Here is an 11,727-nt window from a genome sequence, read left to right on the forward strand (position 1 = left end):
CGTCTATACAATCTGTAAAAAAACAATGCCTACCAATTGCTTGCTTATGTTTGTGGGTCCAAATTATCCATCAAGTGTGTATCACGCTTGTCTTCTTTAGGGTAAAGGTGAGCTGGAGCCTCTCCCTTCTGACTTGGAGTGGCAGAGTACGCCCTGAGCACGTCTTAACTGTCATAATAAGTACTGGAAATTCAGTGTCTGGTGAGTGGATGCAATAACTGAAGAGTAAATGCATACATTTGTGGACATAAAGTGTCATTATACATGAAGACAAGTTGTTGTTGTTGTCTGGTGTCCTGCTCCGCGCCGCCTATATTGGCTCTGGGGCAGGGGTCTCAAACATGCGGCCCGCGGGCCAAATGTGGCCCGCAGGACACTAGTTTGAGGCCCCCGCCTTGATATGAAAGTTTAATGTTAGTGCGGCCCGCGCAAGTTTGATATGGATGCTGTATGGTATCATGTACCCAGAAAAAATTATTACGTTTGATTCATGTTCATGTTAAAGGTTAAATAACTGTTAATAGTTATCCTCCCTATCCGTGTGGAAGTGGTAAGTTTTTGGATATTTAAGTTTAAAGGAAACAACTTGAAGGCTACCGTTTAGGTCGCTAGCTCTCTAGTTTGCGAGTTAGCATGTGTCTCAAGACCCTGCAGTTGCGCAATATGTTGTAAATAAAAAGAGTATAAATGTGATTATAGTCGTGTTTTGTCATGTCTACAGGGCTCTAATAATGCTTTGTTCATTTTAATCTGAAAAAAATAATTTGTCTACCCACCAACTATATGTGGTTTCTTAAGTTTTTATTATTTGCCGTTTTATTATTATTATTATATTTATTTATTACTGATTGATTGATTTTCTTTATTCTTGATTTGTTTATTTATTTTTCATCTTATTTTGTGCAGAAAAATAAAAAGTAAGATATTTGAGAACAGTGGAATGTTTTATCAGAGCTTTTATTGTAGAAAATCGGAATTATATTATATTTTTCTGTTTTTAATAAATGTGTTTTGTTTTTTTTGGAAAACCTGATGCGGCCCAGCCTTGCCCAGACTCTAGCTCCAGTGGCCCTGAGGTAAATTGAGTTTGAGACCCCTGCTCTAGGGGAACAAGAGTCTCTTGTGTCCATTGGGTTGTGGGGGTTACATGTTACACCCCCAAGATTAACCAGCAATGGCCCCAAGTGACAAACATTAGCACACTCGATCACACACGCATGTATGGTCTGTTTCCTGCAAGTAACAATATTAACTAGGGATATCTGATATTGGGTTTTTTTGCCGAAAACTGATATGCCGATATTATCCATTTCTCAATTGCTGATACTAGTATCAGGGCAGGACAGGTTAAAAAAAAAGAAAAGGTATACATGTCTAGATAGTTCACATCAGATTCACATAATGTATATTAAGGTTAAATACTGTCCATGCATTGGGCGTGTATGTGCATGTACGCCTGAGTATTTGACCTTGAAGTGACTGCTCTGGTCTCTGGCCAAACTAAAACACATTTGTTTACGGAATGACTACCGCTCGTGCTTCAAGGTTTAAGCTTGTAAAACAACAATCAGTCGGGTATTTTAATGTTTGTCCACTTACTAGATACTAGATAATATTTAACTTTGAAAAAGCCACATTGACCTGTTTCAGGCCATCTCTGGTCAAATATTTCACCACAATACAACATATTTATGTTCATTTTTATCATGAACACCTCACAAACCCTGTATGTGTATAATGTATAATGTAACTAAAAATATCACTATTATTTTTATGCTCATTCATTCATTCATTTTGTACTGCTTATCCTCATGAGGGTCGCAGGGGGTGCTGGAGCCTATCCCAGCTGTCTTCAGGCAAGAGGCGAGGTACACCCTGGACTGGTGGCCAGCCAATCACAGGGCACATATAGACAAACAACCATTCACACTCACATTCATACCGATGGACAATTTGGAGTCGCCAATTAACCTAGCATGTTTTTTGGAATGTGGGAGGAAACCGGAGTACCCGGAGAAAAACCCACGCATGCACGGGGAGAACATGCAAACTCCACACAGAGATGCCCGAGGATGGAATTGAACTCTGTTCTCCCAGCTGTGTGGCTTGCGAGCTAACCACCAGGCCACCGTGCAGCCTTTTCATACCTATGGTATGAATTTGGAGTCGCCAATTAACCTAGCACAGGGGTGGGCAAACTTTTTGACTCGCGGGCCGCATTGATATGACAAAATTTACGGGGGGGGGGGGGGGGGGGGCAGACTATATATTTTACATGTAACAGTCCACCTGGTATTATTGTATCTGTAAAATTGTCATGCAATCAGCTATTATTATTTATTATTTTAGATTTATATTTAAATATTTTAAAAATAATAAAATATTATAATAATTACAATAAAATTAAAATAATAATTATTATATTATTATTATGTAAAATATGCAAATATAACAATAATGTTATATATAATTAATATAATAATTAGCATTAATATAATAATTATAATAATCATAATAGTTCTAATAATTATTATAATAATCTAATAATAATAATAATAATAATAATTATTATTATTATTATTATTATTATTATTATTATTATTATTATTATTATTATTATTATGTGCTTGTGTCCCTTTTTTCAGGAGCACTTTGTAAACAACAGATCATGTCAAAAAATGAAATTGATAAAACCATCAAAAGGTTGGCTCAGGCCATGATGCCAGGTTGTATGTTGAGTTTAAATGAAATACTTTGGAAAGATTGGGCGGGCCGTATTCAAACACTTGGCGGGCCGGATGTGGCCCCCGGGCCGTAGTTTACCCACCCCTGACCTAGCATGTTTTTTTTTGAATGTGGTAGGAAAACCCACACTGCACTCCACACAAAGATGGGCCAAGAGTGGAATTGAACTCGGGTCTTCTAGCTGTGAGGCCTGCGTGCTAACCACTCGATCGCCGTGCAGCCTATTTTTATGTTTACGCTACCAAACATCAACAAAAACATGCTGCTAAAAATAGTAAAAATGTTCTACAATATTAAAGTTTGAATCCAGACCACATCATAGAATCTGGATCTAGAAGTTGATCTTTTGCACTGATAATAGTGGATGTAGCACAAGCCCGTAAACAGAACAGCACTTTATAGGGTATGCATGCCTTTCTATGATATAGTAGAGTAGACGTCTTTCCTGCTGTGATGGGGCGGAAGCTTGCCCTTCCCATTCTTGGGATGCATTATACAACATTCCTTACTGTCCTTAGAGTAAATAAAAGCATATAGGTAGATTGACAGATCACAAAGTCATGAAATCTTTGCTTACCATCTAAAAGCCAGCTTTGGCCACTCAGTTGTTCCAACCTGGGCATCATCAGCCTGGTCATGACGTGATCCGGCACCAGCATGCCTCTCTCCACGTAGGTCTTTACCTGCACTCCTGCCTCTGGTTCACAACAAACAGTTCAAGTTAAACAGTAAACATATTTATTGACTTAGTATCCAAAAACAAGCCTCTATTTATTCAGCTGCTGACTATAAGAGGTTGGTAAAACTGTCAACACAAAACCCCCAGCAATCCCCAACTGGACTGTCAAACCACTGTTATGTAACTCAGGCAACAAGAGGGTCCTTTAACTGAGATGCAACTACAATGTATAATGAACACTGCTACGGATTGAAGATGAATAGAGGCAAATCCAAAGCTTAAGTTGTCATTATTCCAGCCAGCAAAAGTCCTATAAACACACATACATGTGCTTTTACTTAAGTCCACAGCATGTATATCCAGGTTTTTTTTTTTTTTTTTTTTCGCTTTATTTGGGCAAATATATGAATCATAACAGTGCATTTCTTACATCAATCAAAATCAAAATATAACTTTCCATTATTTACATTTGTATTGTAAAAAAAAAAAAATGTATATCCAGGATTAGCATCAGTATTTGCGAGACTTGCCCATGCTAGGGCATTCAATTGGTTCCTTATGGGAGGCTATTAAAGTAATGCGTTCAAAAGCTTTCTTGTACTCTGGAGACTAGAGAGATGAAGTCACAACATTTTCCCAAGATGATAAATTATTCATATACAGACAGTGTGGTGCTAAATTAAATAAGAATGTTAATATTTAAGCATACAGTGTTGAAAAAGACATGTCTCGTGCATCACCATTTCCGGTATAAAAGAAATAAATAAAGATTTCAGGCTGTTATCCAAACTGTATCTTACCTGTTTTAGCTGCGATGCTCTCACGCAAAAAGTGACCACTGGATAGATATTGCAGGCCAAAACTTTGCGCAATTCTCTCGGATATGGTTCCTTTACCTGACCCCGGAGGACCCATAATAGCAGCTCGGAACAACTTGGCCATGTTCTTCCTTCAACAAAAAAATAACAATAACAGACCGCTCCCGTTAAGACGGTGTTACGTTCCGTTTGGAGAAGAAAAGCAAGGACGACAATCACATTCAAAGGGAAAACTCCCAGTCAGTTCCACGCGTAAGTAAAACCTCCCTTCGAATGTCTGGATGGTGTGTTTTGCCAAAGTCAATTTCTGTTTATCTCCGAAGTCTCAGACCGTCTCTCTGTGCCCATTGCTGTGCCTGCTCTGGTCGACAGGCGGGACCGCCTTTCCTACTTTCTTCGAGCTCTTCTTTTGGGTACATTACGGTAACCTTCGTCTCTTAAAAAAAAAAAAAAAAAAAAAAAAAAAACAAGGGTTTGTCCACGAATGAATATCCGCGTTTCTACGACGCCCCATTTCTCCGCACACATCATCATATCATCCAAAAAAAATGCGGATGTGTGATTTACGTCATGCCGCCGGGTGGTGTGGTATTTGTAGTTTTTCATGTCGCGATGTAGTATGTGATAAATTATTCAAATGACATGAATGAATATTTCAACAAGAAGTGATGCATTTATGTGCATCACACTGTCACGGACGCATAATTGATTCGTTTGCAAGTATATTGCATTGGATTTTGAATCTAACTTGGCGTGTATGTTGTGTAATGTGAATTAATCTAGATGAAATTGGAATTATTTCATAAAAAGTTTACATTCGGTGTAAGTGCGAGGCACAATCCCCCCTTTTATCCAGCAGATGGCGCCGAAGCACAGAAAAAGCTGTTTTTTCTCTTGCATACTGATTCTTTCACTTTATTTTTACTCATTGCATGATTGTCTATAATTTGTTTATTATTAATATAATCTGAATAAAACACAGAACAAATATTTTAGGTAAATTAAATTATTTTTATTTTATTAAATATATATATATATTTAATAACTAGTTGTGAACATTAATTCATTTGTTTTCTATGCCACTTAATCGTCATTAGGGTCGCTGGGGTATGATGGAGCCTATCCCAGAAGATTTTGTGTGAGGTTTTGTGTAATTCATTCACACCACATCTTTTATTGACCCTTATAATAATTACTGTTTGTTTTGTCATTTAAAGCCTGTTCACTTCCTGTGTTTTCGGTATTGTTGACTTATACTCCATTATAGCCATCCATACATTCTGAAGAATGGCGGGGCAAACATGAGGAAGAGGTTAAGTAACTTCCTGTCCCAACCACGCACACTGGCATTTCACACTTTACTTCCCTTTTCTAAAAAAAAAACTATTCATCTTCTTCTGTAAGCATTTATAAGTCAATAATCGGGTGAGTGCCATATAAAAGCTTGCCTATGGCGCCATATTGTTATACAAAACACTGCTATACAAAAAGATACACCTGTAGTTGATTGCAATCAACCTTCTTGAGCACAGCCGCTACATGTGGAGGGTGTCGGATTATAATTGGTTAGACCTGCAGAGAGGCTACCTGTATTCCTCTAAACCTTTTGTTTACGTTTCATCTATTCAAGCGTCCATGTTATTCATTGCTCACCAGTGTTAGTCTAGTTGGATTATACTTGTATGAGTTTGTGCTGCCTTCAATTGCCATAGTAAATTGTTAATTTGTATGTATGCCTTTTTTTTTTTTTTTTTGCTTTATTGCTTATTTTCATCCCATCTGAAGTCGACCTCGCCTTTTCATTCTTGGATTATTCTTTTTTTTTTATTGTTTTATCCCTCTTGTGTTGCATTTTTATTTTTAAAAGACACTTTCAAACCGGAGTGTACGCACCATAACAGAATAATCCCACCAAGATCATGGATCCTGCAAAGTCTGACTCTGTTTGCATGACCCCGTCTTCACAGGGGAAACTAATTGGCGACCATGTCGGAGCCCTGAGAGACTTAACGACTGCTCTGAAGTCTTTATCGACCAGCCTGGAGAAGCTTGTCAATCAACTGGAAAATGTCATCTCACCGCCAGCCAGTAATGGGACCCCCGGTTGCCTGCCCGTGTGGCCGATACTGCCCTCACCTCAAGTAATCCGAGAACCAAGTTTGCCTCACCCAACAAGATATTCAGGAGATTTTGAGACGTGTAATCAGTTCATACACCATTGCCGACTTATTTTTGAGCTGCAACCCTATACCTATTCAAATGACCGTGCCAGAGTAGCCTTTATTGTTACTTTGCTATCCGGGAAAGCCGCAACCTGGGCTTGTGCTGTGTTGAATAAGCGGCCAGAGTTAGGACATTCGCTTGAGGAGTTTCTTTCTGAAATTCGTAAAGTTTTTGACCATCCGGTCGGAGAGCGAGAGGCAGGAAGAAGGCTTTATACTCTGTGCCAGGAAAACTCCTCTGTGGTTGAATACTCCGTCTCTTTCCGCATCCTGGCTCTGAAGAGTGGGTGGGATGACCGTGCTCTGTTCGCCGTCTTCCACGCAGGTCTCAACTCGAGGATAAAAGATGCACTAGCCGCCAGAGACGACGTACACGACCTGGAGGAGCTCATTGCGCTCGCCATTCGGCTGGACAGCCGGCTACGTGAGAGGAGCATGGAGAGAGCTTTGGAGCAACCAGAAGCAGAACCACAGCACTCTTCTTCACTCCGTCATGCCTCCTGGTCACAGTCCACCACAGCTGCTGTAGCCGGGGACATCTTCCAGGGGACTCTTGCTATCACGGAACCGATGCAGCTTAATCGCACCCGTCTGACCTTGGCTGAAAGAAATCGCCGCCGAAGGATGCGTTTATGCTTATACTGCGGCCAGGCAGGCCACGCCTTATTGAATTGTCCCGTTCGACCCGTTGAAAACCACTAGTCCACTCTGCGAAGACCGGATAGTTGACCTCAGATTAACTTCCGGTACGCTACTTCGGGTTGGACGGTGTTGAGTATCATTGAAGCACTAATGGACTCCTGATCTGATGACTGTTTTGGATTATTTGAATTTTAAGTTTGTGGATCCCTTAGTGAGCTTTAAGCCGTACTGTTACGTTCCGTTATCCTGTCTTGCACTTTTACTCTGTTCTTCCCTCTTTTTTCTGTTTGCTATTAGATCTCTTGGCCTGTAGCTGATTGCAAAGACGCTTCTTAAACGTTGTTGCTACAAGAGGACGCTTGCCTGGATGCTACCTGCATTTCTCTACACCAGGGGTCTCAAACTCGATTTACTTGGGGGCCACTGGAGCTCGGGTCTGGGTGAGACTGGGCCGCATCAGGTTTTCCCCCAAAAAAATTAAAAAAATATTTATTTATTAAAAACAAAAAAATTAAAAAAACTTCGCTTTGGTTCGAATTTTCTACAAGAAAAGCTCTGATAAAATATCTTACTTTTTATTTTTCTACACAAAATAAGATGAAAAATAAACAAGAATAAAGAAAATCAATCAGTAATAAATAAATATAATAATAATAAAACGGCAAATAATAAAAACTTAAGAAACCACATATAGTTGGTGGGTAGACAAATTATTTTTTTCAGATTAAAATGAACAAAGCATTATTAGAGCCCTGTAGACATGACAAAACACGACTATAGTCACATTTATACTCTTTTTATTTACAACATATTGCGCAACTGCAGGGTCTTGAGACACATGCTAACTCGCTAACTAGAGAGCTAACGACCTAAACGGTAGCCTTCAAGTTATTTCCTTTAAACTTAAATAGCCAAAAACGTACCACTTCCACACGGATAGGGAGGATAACTATTAACAGTTATTTAACCTTTAACATGAACATTAATCAAACGTAATAATTTTTTCTGGGTACATGATACCATACAGCATCCATATCAAACTTGCGCGGGCCGCACTAACATTAAACTTTCATATCAAGGCGGGGGCCTCAAACTAGTGTCCTGCGGGCGTGTTTGAGACCCCTGCTCCACACCTTGCTATTCATTAGTATCATTGCTTCACGTCGCCCCAGTCACTCTTGGTGGCCTCTTTAAGTAAATTCTTAATTTGTTCTTAGAGGCCTAGTTCATAGCTTTTTTTTTCCAAGCGCTTTGAATTCCTCTTGTTAAGAGCGCTTTATTTTTCAAATCCCTGTGGGCTGTTGGATTTTTGTTATCATTAAAAGACACTTGCAAATTGGAGCTTTGTCAGACTGCCTCTTGGGACCCACGCACTTACTGAAGAAATTGTCATTGGAACAATAACATAAACACTATTTAAACTGCTTTTGCACACAAGATCATTGTAGAACTTGTTGCAAGGAAGCGCCGACCCTGAGCTGTCAAATATTGCGCACGCCATCAGTCAGTAACCAGACTAATCCATAACAAGTTGTTGTTTATACAGTAAAGTCTCGTTATATCGATATCGGTTATAACGAATTACTGCTTATTACGATACTATTTTCATTTCCCGGCAAATTTCTAGTCTTTTATGATATCATTAGTTCTGTTAGTACGATACCCGGTTATTATGATAATCCGGTTACTACGATGCCCTTTTCATCTCCCGCCAGCCAATTTGGTCTGCTTATATCGATACAAAAGCAGCTTAAATCAATCTTTGCTTAAGGATTTCAATACCAAAAAAGAACACGGCGAACGGCTGCTTCCAGTCAACTTTATTTTTCACACTTCCACCACCAGAGCGCAGCACACACACACCGATTCCCGCATTTCCTGGTTCACAGGTCATGCTCAACCCGCCCCACATAGCTGGCCAAACACATGCCTGCAACAGAAGAACCAACTGACATAGCATACACACCTATTCCAACGAAGACACAAGCGTACAAATACATGTATTTAATTGTGTTGTATTCAGATATCTTTTTATCGCTTGCAATAATCACTGTTTTTCATATGTACATGCTGGCGTTCGTGGCATGTGTTTGGCCACCTATGTGGGGCGGGATGGGGGGTGGAAGTGTGAAAAATAAAGTTGACTGGAAGCAGCCGTTCGCCGTGTTCTTTTTTGGTATTGAAATCCTTAAGCAAAGATTGATTTAAGCTGCTCGACATTGTTCTATACCAGGGGTCGGCAACCTTTACTATGAAAAGAGCCATTTTACCCCCTTGGCCACTAAAGAAAAATAGCCTGGAGCCGCAAAACATACGTTTGAAACAACGTTGGGGGAATTTGGTGGTAGTTCAGATAAGAAAAGACGAGTTGGTAGTACTCTTGCTAGTACTCTTGCTAGTACTCTTGCTGCGCCCCGCCCCGCTTTTAGCCTTGTTTTAGCTCTGAATGAATGTTTTGATATTGTATTTTAATGCATCTTTTACTCTGTTTTTACTCAACTCTATTTTTATTTCTCTTTCTCTACTGTCTTACTATTTTTTTTCATTTTATTTTTATTTTTCATTTTATTTTTATTTTTATTTTTCATTTTATTTTTATTTTTATTTTTATTTTTATTTTTATTTTTATTTTTATTTTTATTTTTATTTTTATTTTTATTTTTATTTTTATTTTTATTTATTATCATTATTGGAGATATAATTACATAAATGTGTAAACTACTGTAAACTTACCTGATTTGTGTACTCTGGCGCCCATGCAGCTGTTTTTAAAATGTCAAATATCTTTATAAAAGTATTACTTATTTTCCTTTATGTTTACCTGTGCTCATGCAATCAGTCAAAACTCAGTCAGGATGCATTCATGGTCTCACACAAAGTTGGATTTTTTAAAACACATTACAGAGACGTGTATTTTCCCCAATCGGGTGTTTAAAAATATTCAAGCATTGCAAAGGGAGCCACAACAAAGAAGCTGAAGAGCCACGTGCGGCTCTGGAGTTGCGGGTTGCTGACCCCTGTTCTATACTATAGAACAATGTCGAGTGCATTATTGCCCACTTTTAATGCAGTTCGGCGCAGGATCGGATATATGGATAGTCCGGTTATATCGGTATTTTTTTCCAACTCCCGAGAATATCGATATAACGAGACTTTACTGTAGTTTGTAGTTTGAGCTGAGCCAAAAGAATAGTTTGAAACTGCCTGTCTGACTAATTCCAACCCCCTCAGTGAGTGTTTACTGTCAGAGCGAATACTTAATGTGCATTTTAATGTGTAGTTTCCCCCCCCCCCCCCCGGTATTTGGCACACTGGCTGGTTTCTGTTCTGTTCTGGCTCACCTAGCTCATTAATATTATCACACTTAGCTTTCCAAATATGTGTTTCCATTCTAATTTCCCTTATAGTACTTTGCTCTTCAAGAGGCTCCACTCTTTTGCTGTGTTTTTACTTATGCTTATCACTGTATGAGTGACAAGAGGTCTCACTCTGCCGTTGTTCTATGAAGCGTGTATGTGCTTAACCAATGTACAGAGTGAACCCTATCTGCCTGTTTGGAGGCGAGAGTAAAGACAAAAGACAGAAAAACTGAACGGATTACTGCATATCCAGATATTGATCCAGGTATTGATCCCAAAATCATCAGTTTTTACAAATTTGTGTGTGATTATTTGCTAGCTAAAATAATGTTTTCAGCATTATTGACCTATCCCAGCTGACCCCTGGACTGGTTACCAGTCAATCACAAAGCACATATAGACACAATTATTCGCACTTATAGCACTTATATTCACACTATAGCAAAAATAAAGAACATTTGAAAGACTGACAGCAGTGACATACCTCGTTTTACATGGCAAGGGTGTTCATTTCCGCTTATTATTTTGCCGTCTTGCAAGTTATCTTGCTTGACTCTGGTGAAACAGTCACTGGTCATGAGAACTATAGTGTCTCTATGATGTCATCTTTCATGTTATTTGATGTCTTTGGCACCGAAGCTGCCAATGATATCTTTTTTGACATCACTTTGCCATCTGCTTTCTTAGAATCTGTCTCAAAAACACCAAAGAGGGTTTGCCTGAACTCAGAAGCTGTATAAGTGAGAAAGAAATGTGATTGGCTGACAACCAGTCCAGGGTGTACGGTAGCTGGGATAGGCTCCAATAGAAAACGGATAGATGTTTTTTCTGTTCAAAATGCTTTTCCAGGGACAAAGTAATTTTCAAACACATTCTGACATTTTTCTGCCAAGTTACATTACAATTATTTTGCACCAAAAAAAATCACCAAACTGTACTTAATTCTAGCATCCCTCCAGTGTGTCTGAGTGTCAGGAACTAGCAATGTCTTCACTCAGACCTTCCTTAAAATTGATAAGCCCGGCTAAAATGTGCTTTCTGAAAACAAGAATAATAATTACCATCGACCCTTTAATGACCCCTGAGGTCTATAATAACATTTGAGGTCGTAATAACACTTGTTGACTATGACTGGTAGCCACAGTATAAACACAAATGGGTGCCCATGCTGACTCAATGGCGCCACTCTCTGGCCAATTGTGATAATTCAACCTTTTTTTTCAAACTTGCAGGTTGCAAAGATGACTGAAGTGCAAATATTA

General features: G+C 39.0%; 1 protein-coding gene across 4 annotated transcripts in view; it reads right to left on the minus strand.

Annotated features, from left to right (window-relative positions):
- Positions 1–11,096, minus strand: part of ak4 (adenylate kinase 4) — a 97,367-nt gene extending 86,271 nt beyond the window's left edge. For 2 of the 4 annotated variants that reach the window (XR_013627249.1, XM_058073724.2), the window contains exons 1-3: positions 4,462–4,685; positions 4,225–4,373; positions 3,323–3,442 (exon numbers count right to left, since the gene is read on the minus strand). Coding sequence is in view for 3 of the 4 variants with exons in the window: in XM_058073724.2 (XP_057929707.1) it covers positions 3,323–3,442; positions 4,225–4,373; positions 4,462–4,463 (271 nt within the window). In the remaining variant the exon portion in view is untranslated. Of the gene's footprint in view, positions 1–3,322; positions 3,443–4,224; positions 4,374–4,461; positions 4,686–10,949 lie in introns of those variants that run through there. The other 2 variants (XM_058073725.2, XM_058073726.2) reach the window with 2 other exon arrangements.
- Positions 11,097–11,727: the final 631 nt, after the last annotated feature.

The sequence above is a fragment of the Doryrhamphus excisus genome, linkage group LG4, assembly GCF_037039965.1.
Source record: "Doryrhamphus excisus strain RoL-2023G ecotype Guam linkage group LG4, RoL_Dexc_Guam_v1.1, whole genome shotgun sequence".
NCBI lineage: Eukaryota > Metazoa > Chordata > Actinopteri > Syngnathiformes > Syngnathidae > Doryrhamphus > Doryrhamphus excisus.